Below are 19,950 nucleotides of genomic sequence, written 5' to 3' on the forward strand. Positions count from 1 at the left end.
TTTCCCACGTGTGTCCACAGCATTTGGGTCAGATAGCTAAGGAAGACTGAGTGATTCAGTCGAAAATTCCGGTGAGTCAAATTTTGAGTTGGAGAACAGTTCATAATCTGTGCTGTGTGTTGTCCCTGCAGCTGCTCTGTATGCATGGAGACTTAGCGGTCAGCTCGTCCTGGGACCAGACCCTGCGACTGTGGGACATCAGAAGGGGGCTGTGCTTACAGATACTCGTGGGACATGCAGAAGGTAGTGGAAAATTTGCACTCTAGTGCTATAATTGATTTAGTATTACCAGTATTGTAGCTTAAGAGCTTAGACACAACTTATAGTTCAAACTTGATTAAAAGGTACATTGTGGTCACTGACCAAAATCTGTGATTTATTTTCACTCCTATTATAACACACTAAGTTGACATAAATATAAAGCTATCTTTGTGATATCAATATTGTAAGTTGTTACTGAACACGTCAGTGAAGGTTAGACATCCAGGTAATAAGATATGCCAAAAAACAGTTACTCAAGCAACTGGATATGATTTTGGAAATGGTCAGACATTTCAGGTAGCATCCACTACCTTTTGTCAGTGACACTGGAGAGTTGTCAGAAAAAGCAGGTTCATATCCGGTTGCTTGAGTAAGTGTTTTTTGGCATTGTTATTCACTTATTGAACAGTATACATCAGATCTAAAATGAGCATATCGGTGTAAATCTATTCCGAGTATTCAGTAGTTTTCCTTGAGTGACTGTTTGTGTAGCCTGTCAGTGGTATGTGTTTTAACGACCGTGTGCTCCCCTCCAGTTGTGTACTGTTGCCAGTTTGATGAGAGGAGGGTGGTGAGCGGTGGGGCCGACTCCTTTGTGAAGATATGGAACCCCCAGACGGGGGACTGCACCAAGACTCTGACTGGACACACGGGAGAGGTGGTAGGTGGACAGTTTCACCCAGTTATTCCTGATGACACGTGTAGGAATTAGGAGAGTAGAAACAGAAAGACACTCCAGGATCGAACTCACGCCAAACCCAGGCACCAGTCCACGATGCTCAACCGAATCGGCTAAAAGGTCTAGACCCATCACTGGATCGGTTGGTAACGCCTATTTACCCCCCACTGTTACACAAGTTTAATACTTCTGTAATTGATCCTGTAGCCTCCTCCAGGCCTCAGAGGTAGCTAGAAAATAGACAGATAACGCCAGGGGAGTTAGTCCACTAAAGGAGTCTAGCATACTAACTCCCCTGGCATGTCATCTGTCTGTTTGCCCAGTGCCTAATCTTTCCAGCCACCTCTGAAGCCTGGTAGAGGCCAACTGATCCTCCTTTAATAGTTCAGTTACCACTGAGCCCTTGGAGATGTGGCATGGATGTTTCTAAGAAAATTGCTTATTCCCTTTGCAGTACTGTTTGAAGTATAACGAGGACATCATTGCATCAGGGGCAGCTGACAGCATTGTCAGGTTGTGGAGCTTTGCAGGTAAACACTTGTAATGAACCTGTACTACTAAACTGTTCGCCCATTGTTTTCCTGCCCTTTTCACATACCAGTAACACAATTCTTTCAGCTTATAATCAAATAATTGTTATCTGAACTTAGTTATTACAGTACTAGGATGCAAAACCAGAAACAAGAGGGCCATTTTTAAAATCAGAGAAAAACTGAACAGCAAGTATGAATGTACTCATATAGAAAATCTCAGCACAACAGAGATACTGAATGAATGAATGAAGACCTTTATTGTACACACATACCCACTGGGTTAAGTACAGGTCACAAAAAAGGATGGAATATAGATAATGTTACATACATACATCGTCAAGTAGCGCTAGCTACAATCACGTAAATTTGGTTTCTTCTCGTTTCTTAGTAATGGCAAAAATGTAAGAACAGATATGTTCCAATACAGAAGGTTTGTTTAAGCTCATTAGAAATATAAATTTATCTGTACAGCTTAGATGTATAAAGGAGGGGAACATAGATTGTATCAGATTATAAAGATCTACTCTCTCTTTGTTGTATAGTTTACATTCTGTTACAAAATGTTTCTCATCTTCAATTCTTCCTAGATCTACTTCATGTACATGACAGAACACAGTAGGCTAGTAAGAACATGCTGCATTCACACATCCAGACTAACTGAAATTGTGTGGTGTCCCAGGGGAGTGCCTACATGAGCTGAGAGAACACATCGGCGTGGTGCGCTGTCTTCTGCTGGAGGGGGACAGACTCATCTCAGGGGGGGACCAGAAGAAGGTCGTCATCTGGAACGCAAAGGTGGGGACGTCCTCTTGGACAGACGTTTTGCACACAGAAGTATGAAGCAGGTTTGAACTGTAATTTCCAACACAAGAAAGTAGACTCCAAATTTTGAAGTTTACAACTCCAGTCAAGGAACAAGCAAGGAGGTTGTATCTCCAATTCAAGTCTACCTCTATGGAACAAGCAATCCACCACTTCTGTGACAGCATGTTATGCAGATGACACCCATAACTCTATGTACAGAGCTGTCTGAAATTGTCATTCATGTACTGGTGATTAGGTTCCACTTGCAAGTGCAAGTGTATATAAATCAGCAGTGACACCTGGCAGAGTGGTTGTGAACAGCAGCTGTGTTTGTGCATCTGACCAGCAGGCATATCCCCAGTACTAGTGTTCAACCATCATTTGGCTGATTGAGTGTAAAGCTATTGGTTTTTGTAGAAGGGTTGTTTCCAATATCCTGATAAGTCATTGACAAGTTTGTTCAACTTTGGTATTTTTTAACGCTTTTTTTAATGAGACACAATGGACAATCCCTCTCCCCAGTGAAGGGCAGTGACAAAATTTTGTACTGTGTGAGTCCTGAAGTCAAATGTGCTGGGCTTATGTATACACAGTGTGTGCCTGAAGGCATAACACAGATCAGTGTGAAACTTGCTGTATGTAGTAAGAGAGGTTTAATTTCTCAAGCTAACCGACATCTCGCCCACCTCAGTTGTCCCTCAGTAAGACATCTGGAGCCGCATAGTTCCCGTTTTAGAACTTTTATTCAGCCTGTCAGGGTGAAAACTTGATATTTTGAAGGGTACTGACAGGTCAAGGTCCTGAGTGATTTATTTTGTCCTTTGGTTGCATCAATTCTAATGGAAAAGGGTTCTTGGAAGGTGGGAAGTCATAGTGTCAATTGCAACTGTTAGGCTTCGAAAATTGGTTGCTAATCTTACATGGGTTTAAATGTAAGCCAGATGAAGTCGTTGTCTAATTTACCGCTGTTGAAATTCCTTGCTAAAAACACAGTTATCTTATTTGTCAGGAGTCAATTTGCCGTGAAATGGCCTCCCTGTGAAGTTTATTTACAATCCCACAGGTGGGAGCAATTTCCTGGTAATCTACTTGACCTTTGCTGAAGGTCAGACCTGACAGGTTTTGAATTCCGACAGGATTTTGGCGGACATTCCTTCATTTGGATGATACAGGGCCAACCGTAATACCATACAGGTGTCCAACATACAAGGGCAGGGCATATGATCGGTAGTTATGATGTCTCTATTTGAGATCTCCTTTTTCTAGTTAAAACTTGAAGGTTCCTTCCCACATCTATGGTGCATAGGTCAGTGCCCATCTAACTGCCCATGGCCTTGGGCCACATAGTTTGTGTTAAACTCTAATATTCCCATTCCCAATCATTGGCGTGACTCGGCCTGGGGGTTCAACTCAAGACCTACCAAAGGCAAGGCAAACGCTCTACCAACTTGGCCATTGCAGTTGAAATCTACTAGAATGCAGATATCAAAGATGGTACTTAGTACTCTGGGACATGGTCCTTCAGTGATAAAGGGTCAGGTAGAGTCAATTTCAGGGCTATGGGGCTTGCAGGATCGAAAGCCACGCAGTAGTCAGGCTTGCATGGTGTGTCTGTGAGATGAATATCATTCCTTATATCAGTAAACTCTCAGCCTCCAGCTATCACCTTGCTAGCCATGGCCATTGACCTGTCTGGTGCCCTTGTCAGACAAACCTGTCCCTCATCTAAACAATTAGATCTTACAAGCAAACTTTCAAAGACATAGCAAGGGTCCAGAAATAATGGTACCACATGTACAATGACTATCAGCTACTGACAAGTTTGAGTATACTGGGTAATGCATGTAGAACAAATCTAGAATTTCACTTGGTGGCTTCCTTTGTCAGTACACTATATTACATGTATGTGTAAAACCTCCAGTCACATACATCGTACAATGCAGCTATTATGGAGGTTTTTCCATGACGATCGTACTGTATGTGGTACGAGTAAATTTGAGATGATTTTTTTTCTTTTTTGTTGCACAGAAATAACATTGCAGTTGCGTCATACAATGTGTGTGATTGGAGCTTGATGTGAAACATAACCTTGCAACAAAGAAAGGTTAGAAAAGGGAAACAGGTACTAACCTATAGATGTCATTTGTACATGAACTTTGCCTACAGATGTCATTTGTACATGAACAATGTATAATTGTTAGTACTCCACAGTGGGATACATTTTAATTGTCTGAACCCCCTGGCTGAACTAACTGTGGAATGTGTCTGACTCTGTTCTCTTGCTGTTAACCATCATGTCAACTAGTAAATATGGCAACACTGTTTAATGTTACTTGTACATATTGTTACGATAATTATGTTGGTTTTACTGTACATGTAGATGAATCTTTACTAAGATACAGTGGAAAGAGATGAAGACTGCAGATGCAGAATACAGTAGAGGATAGAGAGAATCTTTACTGCAAAGCTTGGTGAATTCAGCTGTGGCTGCAAGGCCAAAATACTGTGTTTTAACAATAAACTAATCCCTAATAGTAGTAATACTCTTGCTGTTCCACAGGAAGGCAAGTTGCTGAACGTGGTGCACAGGAACCCGACGTTGCTGCACCTGATGTGGGCTAACGAGACAAAGTTGGTGCTGGCCTCCCCAGAGTCCCCCGGAACTGTCTCCATCCTCAGCTACTGGTAACCTCCACTAGACATCACATCTTATCTTGAAAGTTCATCTGTGTTGGTAGAAATCATTATGAAGCAAGTTTAAACTGTAATATCCAACACAATAAATTGGACTCAGCCAAATTTTCGACTGAAGCAGTGGATTTGCTCATTCCTTGACAAAGACTTTAGTTGTACAGTCAAAAATTTGTCCAATTTATTGTGTTGGATATTACAGTTTAAACTTGCTTCATAAAGACATCACATCCTCCACACAGGGTTCAAACTAGCATGTCAGCAGAATGTACTGCACCTGCGCAAAACCTGGACTTCATTGTGAATAGCACTTCGGCAGAATGTCTCTTTCAAGGTTGCATTCATGCATTTAATGATGACATCCCATATATAGTTTTCAAATGTTGTGTCGGGAAAGATATCGTCTGCAATGGGCAAAACTCTGATTAAACGTTGATCAACGAAAACCTTGAAAAATCCATCCAACATACATGTACAAGGGCAGGGCATATGGCCGATAGTTATAATGTTTCTACTTGACAACTGCTAGAATGCAGATATCAGAGATGGTACCCAGTACTCCAGTGGCCCTTCAGTGATGCAAGGTTGGTTGGCGTTGATTTCAGGACCATTAGCTTGCAGGTACAATAAGACAGTTAGACTTACGAAAGCCACATAACGCTCAGGCTTCTAGGGGCCATGGCCCAGGTACCATCTCTGAGATGTGAAGTCTAGCAGCTCTTCTAATAGAACTGTCACAACTACCTGTCATATGCTCTACTGTTATATGTTGGACACCTGTATGGGATTACTATTGGCTCCGTATCATCCAGATGCAGGAATGTACAGTAGTACTCAGATCAACACAGGGTTCAAGTCTAGCTAAGAAAACATCTCGGCATTCACGGCAGCCAAGATTTCAATGTAAAGTGAAACTTTTCCCAGAACGGCATAGTCTGGATAGTTTCTGGGACTGCTTAATGCCACATCTTTCCATGCGTGGTAAAACGTTATGGCTGCCAGAAGACTGTGACATTTCGCAGTCTGGTTCTGTACCCCCAGTGTATAGGGCATGTGGGACGGAAGTGCCAAGAGCTGGGAAATACTAGTACACGGAATTACCCAGGAATTTTGAGTATTTACAGGAATTTGAACCCTATGGCATGCACACAGCCCCCCAGAGCAGGTGGCCCTGGTGGGATTATACTTCATTAAGATTCCCCATACCACACACACCTGTTAGTGTTCCTGATGCACCTGGCAAGCATGTCAGCAGAACGTACTGCACCTGCGCTAAATCTGTAATGTATTGTGCATGGCACTTCTAGGAAAGGTCTCATGTAAGGTTTTTTTTGCCTATATAAGGATGACATTCTGTCTATAGTTTTCAAATGTTGTGTCGGAAAAGATATCATTAGCAACAGGCAAAATTCTAATGCAACGTTGACCAAATGTCCAACAAAAACCGTGAAAAATCTGGGTTTTGCACAGGCGCGGTACATTCTGCAGACGTGCTCACCTGGTACTCTTGCTTCTTTCGCTATGAGGTTTAGCCTCTCCAGGCTTTGGAAAGTGGCTGGAAAGCAGAAACTGGCCAGATAAACAGATAACATGCCAGGAGAGTTGGTCTGCTAAAGAGCACAGTTTGTTACTCGTGAACTGTAGTCTTAAGTGGACCAACTCCCCTGGCATGTTTCCAGCTGCTTACCAAAGCCTGATAGTGGCTACATGTATATGAGATGCACCTTGCAGAGACAGTGTCATCACTTTATGCACCTTAGGACATAGGCAGTCTCTGGGAACTATTTTACATGTACGCAGCAGTGCACTGTATTACATGTATTACTGTGTTATCCAGGCTTCAGTAAGCCTATATTAACACTGCTGTAAATACATATCATGAAAAGTAAAAAAAAAAGGAATAGTACAAAACTTGTCTTTCTGTAAAATAGACTGTAAAGCCAGTAATGTCAGGGCTCATTGCATACATGTACAAACTACCCAAGTTTTCAGGAAAACAGCAGTTTCCATACCAGATAGTAAAAAGCCAGTGGTTAGCTGAGAAACAGTTACCAGTAAGTCTCTACTTATGTACATATTTGTTGCATTCTCTTGTGCCATTTCTGCCAGGTTGTCACAAAACAGAATTTTGTAAGTTCTAGAAATAGCCCAGTATAGCTGGTGAGACCTGGATGTTGTATCAAGGAGGACCCTTGAATTGCCAGGAAATATAAACTGTCTAATGCAGACATGTACAGTACAGAGCAAAGTAGTAGGTAGCTTAGTGAATGAGACTTTTAAAAAAGACCATTTAGTGAGGAAGGTAAAGCAATGTTTGAGGTCAAAAGTGTGCTATTAGAGTTGCAGAAATGGAATTAAACAGAAATTGCTAGTTTTAATATATATAATTATTCATCTATGTATACATTACCTGTAAAAATGTGTGCTTTTCTTGCATTTTAACAGACTGTTTGTACCAAAGAGCATGAAGTTGACCACGTATAAGTGCAGTAGCTCAGTTTTGCTGTTATCTTCTTCCTATGCCCATGCAAAGAACAAGTTTTTTGTAAAGGTACAAAGTACATGATTTTTCTAAAGTTGAATATGGCGGTGCTATTGTTGTTCTATATAACTTATTTTGCTACATCATTCCATTAAGTATGTTCTTCATGTATACCTAAGTGCGGAGTCTGACTTAAGCAAAAACCATGTTTACTCCTCAGTAGCCACCAATTATACCGAGTATATTACCCATTTCTCACAGACAACAGACCTTAATACATAACATAGTACTTAACAAGGGTAATGTCAGCACAGAAGGGCAACACCTACCTATGCACAAGAAATGGTGCAGAATGCTATTGAGCTTCAGGAAATGGAGATTGTATTGTTTGTGTATCAGCTGACTGGTGAGTGAATAGTGTATTCCTGATGCCATGTCCCTGTAATATACCTCTTATCAGTTGTGGGGGTGCGTATAAACATGCCACATGGTTGTGGTGTACAGAGAAAACATCTACCGTAACAGTACTCAAGGAACTAGATTTTCAAGACGGTCAGACGTTTAAGGTAGCATCTGCTACCTGCGGTCAGTACTGTAGTGGCATAAGCAGATATAAGGCCACACCAATTTAATTTCTTGGTTAACGGATTCGCCGCTTCATTTTTTTCTGATTTGCAAATAAAAATAAAAATCCAGAATCAACTGCAAAATGCTCATATTTTGCTCTAAACAGTTGAAAACAGTCCTTTTCATCCTAGTTGGTACACTTATTCCATCTTTCAATGCAATGGTATCATTAAAAGTTCAAAATTCATTGTTTAAATTTTGAACCAGCCTGGTGTGTTGACTTCATGGCTCCTATCGTACCATTTTGGCCAATTGGGCCATGACAGGATGCCCAGGCCTGCTTTTATTTTTATTTCGCCCGCCCGCTCCATTATTTTTCTAGGAAAATCCGTTAACCAAGAAATTAAATTGGTGTGGCCTAAAGGTGCACAATGAGAACTCCAATACCAAAGCTGGTGGAAAGGATGGAAGAGATAACATCTTTAAGACCGGTGAAGGAATGCTAAGCAGTTGTAGAAAAAGTGATTAGGAGTGACCACAAACAATGTAGGGCCTGCCCTCAGACCGTAAACAGTAAAACTGAAGTAAAGGGCTGGCTCCCATCAGCAGCTGCACACAGCTGGAACAGTCGGGGGTTTACAGGGAAGCTGAGCGTCATCCCCAGGGTGTTTCTGTGGGCTGCTGGCATTCCTAAGGCCTACAAGTTAACCTGAAGTACTCTGGACCTGCCACGGCTGCCATTAACCTCAGTGTACCTGTTATGTACTGATCAGCTCCAATGGGAGATATACAGTCTATATGCAGAAAAAAGGATGTAAACATGTTGATTCCCAGTTCTGTACCTAAAATATGCAGGTACATACATGTACTGTATATGTATATGTAAAACTTCTATAGTGTAAAGTTTGCTGTGACTTGGTAAGAAGAAAATTATGGAAGTCTTATAGAAGAAAGCATTACCCCTTGTAAATTTAGGAAGCCCCAAAGAGACGTTTATGGAAGCAGAGACAGAAAGTACTGAAGATTTTTCAGAACTTGAAACATTTCATGTAGATAAGAAATCTTTTGAGCAAAATATGATCCCTTTTCAATAACAGTTTCAGTCCTTGTGGGGAAATCCAGAATGTCAAAATCTAGTTCAACACAATGTGATATAGACCACATGTACAGGCTGCATGGCCTTAGAAATACAGACATTGATATGTGTATGATGAACTCTACTGCAGATGGAAAAAAGTGTACCTGAAGTGGCCGTATGTTGAAGGTGTGTTAGACTTGTGGACATGTGTGTGATGAGTCTTATTATGCCACAAATATCTAATTCTCCAAGTAATGTTACAGATATTACAGCCCTGGTTAGAACTTATTGTACAGCTGTCATTTGAATTGGTTCTTGAAATTAGACCCATGTATACTGGGTAGACATCTGAGCTCTATTGCCAAATGTCGTGATTTTAGTTTGTTTTCCTTTCTTTCCCTCCTTGCTGTATGTTTTTGGAACTTCTGTATCCAGGCTGTTTTAAAAACTCTTTCATGAATCTACAGTGTAAATGCTTGACATGAGATACTGTTTCCTGTAGGTTGCCATATGAAATATCATAAGTGTAATAATAGTAATACACGTACATCAAATGATGTTTCCAATATTCAAGTGTCATTGCATCAGAATTGTCCCATCATGAATTGTTTCCAGTGCAAAGGAAGTTGTGTACAGCAGTATCTAAAATTGCTTTTGCTTGATTACAACCAATCGGATGTTACAGACTTGTTACAGCCATGTTTGCACGTGTAGTTGTTTTGAGTGTGTTAGTCCAACAGACGTTACGTATGATGTGTAGAGGTTAGTACATGTATATTAGCTGCATGTGCATGTAAGCTATAAGTTTCCCTGCAGAAATTGTGTTGAAAGATGACCTGGTGGATTCATGCCATGGTGCTGGAGTCTACAAATGATGTGTCTTTTGATTAGAATTGAGAAAAAAAGTGAAGAATATGATGAAAATACATATATATATCATAAGGTATTTGCATGCGTCCCAGTGTCTCCTCTGCACCCGCGCCAGTCCCGTCATGCTCACAAATCTCTTACTATATACAGAGAGGAGGCAGACGTCCGTAATATCTCTAACTTCCTTCCAAATGCATCCTATTTTTCCCTTGTTATCCTCACCCCCTATATATATATGGGTTGCACATACAGTACTAGTACCATCTATACAGCACACTGTATATGTACGATTTGGGAGTATTTCTCGTGCAACGCATCACACTGCAGTGAAATGCAACAAATGCGGGAAGTAACTACGCCACCGCAGGGCAAAAAAAAAAGGCAGGGATCTGTGAAATGACTAAGACATCAAATTATTTGAAAATATTGTGTAAAAAATGCCAGCAGGACAAGGGTTAACACTTGGGTCGGACTTGGCAGGTGGATGGATCCTGTCTGACAGATGTCAATCATCGGCGCTGATTGTAACAAATGTTGTTCCGGGGAGGCCGTCCCGATATAAACTTCCCAGTTGGTGGGTGGCGTGATTTGTGGTCTTCCAAGTAATCCTGTGGACTTCCACAGTTCGTGCCTGGTTCTCCCGGTACGCGCTACATTCAGTGCACTCTTTTTGCATCCAGTGCACTTTTTAGGGCTTTGAAACCCGATTTTTTTAAAGCCAATATTCTAGTCATTTATCTACATACTGAGTTGACTATCCCAATGTACTTGTATATTGACCCTCATGGACCAAAGATTCCCACAATTCTGACGGAAAATGGTTACTGGAAGGGCCCTGGGCTGATTTTTAGTGTACAACCCAGAAATTAAAGGACTCATCTTGGACTTGTTTCTGCAGTTTTACTGATGATGTCCAAAGTATCCTCCAGGCCTTTCTACGGGAGTACGGCATTCGACAAAAGGGAGAGTAAACTAGTAAAATTGGCCAGGGGTCCGGGAGTCAGTCCGCGAAAGGTTGGTTCTTTCCCTCTATGCACGGCCAGTCAAACTCCCGGGCAAATTCACCTATATATGTAGCCAGCGTAGTCTGATAGAGACTACTTTAAACTAAGGACAGAAGCCATTTGCTGAAGGACTCTGTAACAACAGGGAGACAAAAAGTAAAGACCATCCAGAAGTCCTGACATTCCCAGACAGCGGGTGCGTTGTACAGTAGGTCAGCCTGACAGAAGAAAAACACGCTCCCCGTCGATTCTGTAGCAACATTAGAAAGATATACAGCCCTCTGTTTACTCAAACCTCACGCTGGATTTAAGGCACCTGGTTTTTAACAGACATGTTTATGAACACGCATTGCCGTGACCGCCCTTTTCTCAAAAATCATCACACCGCGCCCCCTGCACAAGAACTACCCACATGTTCGGGCCGATAGCGTTATATCTGTATTAACCTCTCGGCGTATAAACACACCAGCTTCGCAGGCACGCGGCGCGGCGGCAGCTAGCTACATTACACCGTACGACTTTCTACACCTAACCCTTGAACATCTAACTCTAAACATTGCTTAATAAAGCTATCTAATGATAGCCGTGGCCCCTCAATGAGCATCTTTTTATATTTTGGCTATGTATACTTAGCCTCTACCAGTCGTCGGGAAGCGGCTAGAAAGAGTAGAACTTGGCCAAATAATAGATGACAATTTTTTGCCAGGGGAGTTGGTCCAGAGAGCGGCAAACTGTTCTCGCCTAGACCCTGGTATATTATCTGTCTATTTGGCCGTTTTTTACTCTTTCCAGCCGCTTCCTGAAGCCTGGTAGAGGCTAGTACTACTATATACCTGCTCTTGTCTGGAAGATAAAAGTTTAACCGGGTGAATGGAGTATAGTACCTAACAACTCGGGAGCAAGTACTGGTATATTCACGTATAGATCGTTACCTTTCTATGATCTTCTATACATGCCCCGTTTCTTTCTGTCACTATAAACCCACCAACATAGTGTCAGAAATAACGGGGCATGTATAGAAAGGTAACGATCTTCCCCCACAGACCTCTGCTTGGCGACTAGGATAGCAGGGATCAGGATCAATCGTCGCTCCTAATAACCAGCAAGTGAATAGACTAAAGCTATTTCCAACTGGAATTCCCGGGATAAAAATACTTCCCGGCCCGCTCAATCACGTCGCGACCTTTGAGTGGAGACCCGGTGCTGTCTGGGGCGGACGGGTGTTAGCCTGGGTGCCAGACTGTTTCCAGGTCGCACATATAGGCCAGTTCCTCGGCGCCAGAGCCAACAGCCTAGCCTGGGTGCCAGACTGTTTCCAGGGCACACATAAGCCATGGTTCGTCGGCTCCGGGGCCAACAGCCTAGCCTGGGTGCCAGACTGTTTCAGGGACAGTACACAGGCTAGTGTCTCAGCTTCAGGTCCAACATGCTTCCTTGAGTGGCCTTGAGTGCCAGTCCAGGGTCCACAGAGGCCAGTTCCTCGGCTTCAGGGCCAACAGGGCCTCTACCAGGTTCGGAAGCAACTGAGAAAGGAGGGGATGCGGCGAATGTACTCCTTTATATATTAATAGCGGGCCAAATACCCTGGCAATATCTGTCTATCTATGGCCAATTTGTACTGTTCCACCCTCTTCAAAAGCCTGACAGAGACTACTAGTACCTGATCCACGATCGGCCCTAGCGTAAAAGGTTATGTATGGCACCCAGGCTGACGGTTTGTTGCAGTTGTTGTTGTTGTTGTTCAACGTCTAATATCTCGATGGACGTGCTCTCGTGGTGCTGGTTTGCGCATGGTTCTAGGCAAACTCTTGTCTTGGTGCACGGTGGCTGTTACCCTGTTAACTCGGGTCCTAACGTGCTGGCATCCAGGCTAGAGCTAGCGGGGTGTGGGTGGCTGTCTCTCGTGCCAATGCCTGCCATGGGCCTGGCAGCCAGGCTAACGGGGTGTGGGTGGCTGTCTCTCTGCTATTAAACTAACTCGTGCCAATGCCTACCACGGGCCTGGCAGCCAGGCTAACGGGGTGTGGGTAGCTGTCTCTCTGCTATTAAAGGATTAAACTAAACTCGTGCCTATGCCTACCACGGGCCTGGCAGCCAGGCTAACTTGGTGTGGGTGGCTGTGACAGTGTCTCTCTGCGTGAGCTATGCGGCGGCGGGGATAATGTTTCACACTCAATTTGGGATCATCTTGACAGGCATCCCGCGCTTGACAAGGTCAGGGCTCCCCAGCGGGAGAGATACGGGCCACAGCGGGCCCGCTGAGGGGGCCACCGGGAGGAGGTTGTGTGGTCCACGCTTTAGGCCACACCAAGTAATTCTGGACGGCCTGACATCCTCTGGAGGCCCTTAATCTAATGCGGGGTCGCGCGAAAAAACTCATGGTCGAACTCTCCGACAGTACATCCACGAACTACGACAACTCTCCGTAAATTCCCGTGCCAGAGGCAGGCTTGAAGTTATTAGACCAAATCATTGCCAAAGTGAAGTCGGCTTTGCCTGGCGAGATCTCATGTTGGGAGGATGAAGAGTGTTGAATCAACAGGCGGCTTTCTACAGATCCTCTGGACTACCGAGAACACCCGTTTTAATTGAGCAGAATCCTGCAGCATTCATTGAACTTGACTCGCATTGCTAAATAGCAAATGTTATACATCCGGCTAAACTTGACTCGACATATGTTTTGTTATATAGTACTTCAGGTACCAAAATAGCCGAAAAGAAGCAAAAAAAAAGGAAATCACTGAATGTTGAATCAGTACACCTACAAAAACAAGACTTAGGGTCATTTCAACTTGAGAATGATCGTAAGATCATAAGAGTGATCGAAAGCTTGTTGGTCAGCGTTTTATGTACGGAAATAGCACATGAAATCTTCATCATCAACAAAACTGGATGAGAGGAAAATGGAAAAGAAAGCTTAAGAAAATGTCAAGAAGATATTCGGTGGCGACGCATAGACTAGAACTGCATTGCTTCCGCGGACTGGAGTTTGAGAACACGCCAATGTAAAGAAAGATAAAGCAGTATACAAAGTGGTAAAGAGTGACTTCCAACTCGTGGGCGGGGAAGAGAAAGCTCACTGGAGGCAGGAGCGAGAGGATTGGAAACCACTGGGCGGGATTAGCCGTGTCTGGGGCGCCTCAGTGGATACTGTTTTTGGCTTAAAACATGTTGCCGTGGCCTCCAGAACAGACAAATGGGGGTTTTGGAGTCTTACCAGTGACCCTGACTTCGGTCCCGTCAAGCACCGAGAGCTCATGGTAAAGTAAAGACACATAATACCCCAGACTATGGATGTAGACTACTGGGACAATTTACCTGAGATTTTCTAACCATCTTGGGTAGATAAATAACTCTCACCCGAATTAAGCTTCGATTCTGGTGTCTTTCTAATTCTGGTGTCTGCTGCCGTCTAGTCCCATTCAAAACAGTACTGCGACAAAAGAAGGAAAATCTACAGGCACCGAAGAAAATTGCTTATAATATCACATGTACGGCTGCACACAATTGAGTACTAGTATTATCTCCCGGCGGGTCCCAAAAATGCATCAGCCCACCTGTGAAATGACAACAACCCTTCAATCATTAATTTCATCACACCATTTCCCGAGTTCCGACTTCTACATAATATTGCCAGATATTTATCAGTTATTGCTTCAAGCGACGCTGACGTAACATCCGTATTTGCCCGCTTGTCTTGGACTGGCTAATCGGACGGGCGAGACAGAAATACAATTTAGATAGTCTTGGAATCCCGCCCTGGGCTCGGAAGGACAATGTTGACGTCGGTAGATGGAAAAGGGCACTGTTATCATCGTGAACCAACTTACATTTCCTCCATGGGCAGTATTCTCCAAGCAGAGATTTAGGCTTTACCTTATTTTTGACGTGTTATATGCGTTTTTATCGGGGTTTATTTTTTTATAGTGGTATTTTTTTCGCCAGCCAAACATGTTGGATACTGCCCTGCCAATTTGATATTGTCTTGCAGACACCATAAGATCTGCTTGGAGAGTACTTGGATATCACTCTTTGGTAAGATTTTCAATGGACCGCAAAGCTAAACTCCAAAATCATGCATCAGCAATGCTAGTGTCGATGGTTAGAACATCAAACGTGAGGAAAATTCGGTTTAAGAATCCCGGGCCGAATGTCTGGGTGTCCTGGACTCAGACTAGACACATTATCAATGATATCCAGATTATCAAGTTCACTGTGATAAGTGCAGTAGTATCAATGCAAGCGGCCCAACCCCGGTTGTCGCTCCCTTAGAGGAGGGCCTGCAGGGGGGGGGGGTCCAGACAACGTTCTACGCTGAATTCGGAATCCGAAACCTATCGATTAAGCTTTACGATAAATTTCAAGGGGCTGCAACGCATTACGTAGAATTAAAACACCGAATACGCTCTACGCAAAAATATTGGAGCGGTCCGTCTACGCTCTACGTAGAATTAAAACGGCCGATTACGCTCTACGGAAAAGGGCGTGCGGGCCCCCTTAGTGCGCAACTTTGAGCTCAAGGAACCGGTTTTTACTGGCTGATGCAGGCCTAGGCATGGTATCATGGGTTTGGAAGAGCAGGAGGATGCGACGAATTCGGTTGACAGCGAGACGCGTATACGGACTAGCGAGGTCGCCCTCTGCACTTGGGAGGTCTGACGACTGTGGTGTTTAGTACTACGGGTTCCCATAAACAGAGTGGAGTAGATTCAACTTTTAAATGAAACCGGGTATGGGAATTAATCTAGAATCCCTGACAAGAACTAAAACCTTCAGACTACATAAAAGCAAGTGGCTAGCCTTGTAGATAAGTGTAGATGACAGTTAGTTAAATAAACAAAACGGGGTGAGCCATGTTTGACTTGAAAAAGGGTAAGAAAGTCGACTAATTTTCGTTTTCCTTAAGTCACAAACCCATTGTTAAAATGTTTTTTTTTTATTGTTCCTATTGCTTATTAACTGCAATATCTAGAACGTATGCAGAACACCATTATTTTGTAGTAATTTCTTGGAAGCAAGGCACCATCAAATTGGCCACCAGATGCCATTGGCCCCCGTACGCGAAAAGAATCTGCTTTGACATTAATTCTGCAATGGTCCCAGTAATCACACAGCCCATTTCCATGCTTTGAATATTTGACCCCTCCCAATAGGACAAAGTCAACTGTCCTTTGTTTTAGTCCAAGCGCCCCGCGCTGGCCTGTTGGGAGATGACAGCGGGCGAGACCATTGGAAGATTTATGAACTTCCAGGGGGCGGGAAGCTCGTGTTGATAATGAGTAAATAAACCAGTGGCCATTACAGGTCGGGGGTCCATTCACCGCCGACACCTCCGGGGCAATTTCGCTAATCTTCTCGCGCCTTTTCGGTTTGGTGCAAATTTTCCCCTGAGCCTACACCAGCCGGATCTGAAGTGGAAACCGCCCAGGGGTAATCCGATGTGACAGGAACAAAACACGCTAATTAATCGAGTTGGTGAAGAGTGTATTTGTCCCTGTTTGTCACGTGCGCACTCCCCATTCTTCCCCGAGCTGCTGCCACTGCCCCACAAGCGCCTGGGCTTCAGAGCAGCGCTGGCACTATTCACAAAGTGGTGTGCACGGCGCTGAGCACTAGGCTGTCGTTAGGGTAACAGGTCCGCGAGTTGTTGTCTGGAGCAGCGACACACAGCCAGTGTGGGGAGGACATGGCAGCGTGCGGCCGCAGGATACGTCTGACCAGGGCCCTCACGGTGCTCCTAACGGTAGTGGGGACCGCGATCGTCGTCAACCTCGCCCTGCTGAGCCCCCGTCACGACCACGGGGGCCACCTTCTCCTCCCGGACACCGACGGCGATCAGGCCTTACCGGCGGGGATCACGGCACACATCAGGGAGCTGCAGGCGGAACTGGAGAACAAGAGGAGAGAGATCGCGGAGTACAGGGAGAGCATGGACCTGCTGGCCGCCGCGGCACGCCACAAGCCCGCCGCCGCGGAGCCCAAATTCCGACGGCTCATGGACGCTCAGAGGCGGGATCGGGAGAAGCAGCTCCTGTTGCAGGTTGTCAACACGGACGCGCCCGCCAGGACGGCCCACGCCGGTTCGGCCCTCGAACAACTACACCCCAGGTACATCGGCTGCAGAGAGCTCGAGCACATCAAGGTTACCGGTCCCGCCGGGTCTGGGTACACCAAAGTCGTGCAGAAGGGGACGTATAAGTATAACGGACTGGACGTCGCCATGAAGTCGGTGGCGATGTCCGGACACGACATGAGACTTTGTCTGGACACTGGCATGGACCACCGCGACTGCTCTGCGCTGGCCAACTACAAGATCGTCAAGGAAGTCGCCCTCTTACAAGCCCTGGCGCATCCCAATGTCATCAAGGTATGAAAACCATGCTTTTCCCTCAATTTTTAATACTGTGGAAACTTTCGTGTGTCGTTCGAAATTATTAGGCCACTTCTAGCCTCAAGACTCTCCACCCACTTGGTCGATAAATATCGGTGTTAAGTTTCTTCCACTTCAGTTCTGTATACAGGTCTGATATACGGTATTTGAAATGCAGACAACATAATTTGAACACTTTTGCCCTTAGCTGTTTCCTCTGCCTGCACATAAACTAGTTGCTTTGCTATTCCATATATTCTGGTCACGGGGAATGGTCCAGTGTTGATATGGGTGGTAGCCTTGGACCGTGTCTGCATCTGTGTTGACTCTTGTCGTTGTTGTGTTAGACAAAACGGACCTACCCAGTTTGTCTTGCACCATATGTACCATGCGAGCTCTCCCGTTTCCCACCTCGACAAAAAAAAAACCTTGAAATAACTCGTTGGCGGGGATTACTGCGTTTACTGTGGGGTCGGGCATAAGAAAGGAGGGGAGAGATTTTCCCTTGAGCTGCCTGCCTTACGCGCCATTGTTTGGGACAACTGGAACGTACAAACACTTTGCAACACAGACGAAACCCTAGAATAAGTGTCCATATTTTCTCCCTCGGGTTAAACTCATGGTTTTTAGTTAGAGACAGAAGTAGGGTTTCATTTGCCTCGTTTTTTTTTGGTCGGAGGGTACGTGTGAATATATGATAATTACTTTCTTCGTTTTCACAATTGCCCGCAAATTTCACTTAGTGTGTGGTTTTTCACAGGAACGGGGGCACGCGGTGTTGTGCGCCTTTATTTACCCTAACGAGCGAGGCGGGTCTCCTAAATACTTATGCTAATAACATGTGAGGACAGATCTAGAATCGCGGTCGACAGTGAGTGTGTAAAATTTATTATGTCGCAGTTTTGACATGCACGGACTTGCAATAAACGCACCTAGAGGGTACTTGATGATTTAACGACAAGATTTAACTACTTATCGCGCCGTGGCGCCTCCCGCTGCCTGGGCCAGTCCCACTTTTATCTCCAGTCGATCAGAAAAGCCGGAGAGAATGGAGCGTGAGATAGGTTTTTACTGGCATGACGGGCACAACCGGGTCTCTCTAGTCTCCACCAGGCGCCTTTGCAGGTTGCACAAATACGTTTGTAGTAGAAATCGGCATATAAAAAGTATGTAGCTGACCAGGAGATTTGGCCAAATCTGTGCTGACAAATTGGACCCTCTGTGATCGACCAACTCCCCTGGCCAGTTTTATACATTCTTTTTTTGGCGGATTTCTACTAGCTATTTAGCCTGCACAGGAGTCTGGTGGACACTATCGTCTATCGGTGGAGGGGAAGCAGAGCCTGGGTGACCCTAATTTGGCCCGTCTGACTCTACATTACACCGAGATGTGAGAGAATGTGCATACTTTCGCACAGAGCGAGCTAGCGTCATCGGAGAGCGGGGCCCAATTTCGGATAAGTAATCCATTATAAAGTCGACAACACGCGTCGCTAGTCGAGTTCTCACCACACTGAGACGTGTTTTTCCTGCTCGGAGACGAGACCCAGGCCCCAAAATTCCGAGGCCGATTTCTACTATTTATTTATCATCGGAGAGGACCTAATTTCGGATAAGTAAATCCATTATAAAGTGGACAACACGCGCCGCTAGCCCACTTCTCACCATATACTGAGACGTGTTTTTCCGGCTCGGAGACGAGACCCATGCCCAAAATCCCGAGGCCGATTTCTACTATTTATTTATCATCAGAGAGGACCCAATTTCGGATAAGTAAATCCATTATAAAGTGGACAACACGCGCCGCTAGCCCCACTTCTCACCATATACTGAGACGTGTTTTTCCGGCTCGGAGACGAGACCCATGCCCCAAAATCCCGCTCTCCATCCTATCTCTCCACCTGTCAAGGGCTGACCAGACTCCTGTCAGAAGCAGGCTTTCAATCTTCCGGTGATTTCCGCTATGCGGGAGCGGGCAGCCCGATTCTCCGCGGCACCAGTCAGTGGAGAACGCCCCGTCTTTCAAACCGAAGCTTTCCGGAGTGACAGAAGGCTCCCCGAGGCGATACCTATTACAGACAACAAATCACACTCCATTTGAGGTGCTAGAGGCGGTTTATTTTCACTGCTAATCCCCCTATGCCCCACCGTGACACACCAGGTCTGGCTCTCTCAGTAACTTGTAGAACTCTCCTCTCAAACTGGGGGACAATTTGATGTAGATTTCTGAAATAAATCCAGTCTTAAAGTTCATGTTTGACTTATCATAAGGAAGAGAGGTTTTCTCAATTTTCTTCCTGCAAAGTGCATTTGTTTTCAATAACACAATTTAGGTGTAAAGTTGTGTTAGATACTAATTCACTACCATGTAGATATGACACTCCAACATCGGTCTAATGCCAGGATTTGGTGAAATGCTCTCCCTTAAATATTGGTTGATGTCGATAAAAGTATAAAAATCTATCAATAGGAAGAGAGATAAAAATCACTTTTGCTTTCAGCCCAGAATTTTAGTACAGATTTGCCTCAGATAACAATTCAGTTCTTCTACCATGCAGATATGACACTCCAACATTGGTATGGTGCTATTTTACGGATTTAGTGAAATGCA

General features: G+C 44.5%; 2 protein-coding genes across 2 annotated transcripts in view; both read left to right on the forward strand.

Moving 5' to 3' along the window:
• Nucleotides 1-5,067, forward strand: part of LOC109472290 (F-box/WD repeat-containing protein 7-like) — an 11,102-nt gene extending 6,035 nt beyond the window's left edge. The window contains exons 8-12 of the mRNA XM_019771964.1: nucleotides 132-243; nucleotides 798-922; nucleotides 1,395-1,470; nucleotides 2,153-2,268; nucleotides 4,838-5,067. Of these exons, the coding sequence (XP_019627523.1) occupies nucleotides 132-243; nucleotides 798-922; nucleotides 1,395-1,470; nucleotides 2,153-2,268; nucleotides 4,838-4,966 (558 nt within the window). The 3' untranslated portion in view covers nucleotides 4,967-5,067. The remainder of the gene's footprint in view (nucleotides 1-131; nucleotides 244-797; nucleotides 923-1,394; nucleotides 1,471-2,152; nucleotides 2,269-4,837) is intronic.
• Nucleotides 5,068-15,784: 10,717 nt separating this feature from the next.
• The window catches only part of LOC109472320 (extracellular tyrosine-protein kinase PKDCC-like), an 18,182-nt gene continuing 14,016 nt past the window's right edge, over nucleotides 15,785-19,950 (forward strand). The window contains exon 1 of the mRNA XM_019772013.1: nucleotides 15,785-17,336. Within this exon, the coding sequence (XP_019627572.1) occupies nucleotides 16,656-17,336 (681 nt within the window). The 5' untranslated portion in view covers nucleotides 15,785-16,655. The remainder of the gene's footprint in view (nucleotides 17,337-19,950) is intronic.

Source organism: Branchiostoma belcheri, unplaced genomic scaffold (genome assembly GCF_001625305.1).
Source record: "Branchiostoma belcheri isolate BF01 breed outbred unplaced genomic scaffold, Haploidv18h27 scaffold27, whole genome shotgun sequence".
Classification (NCBI taxonomy): Eukaryota; Metazoa; Chordata; class Leptocardii; order Amphioxiformes; family Branchiostomatidae; genus Branchiostoma; species Branchiostoma belcheri.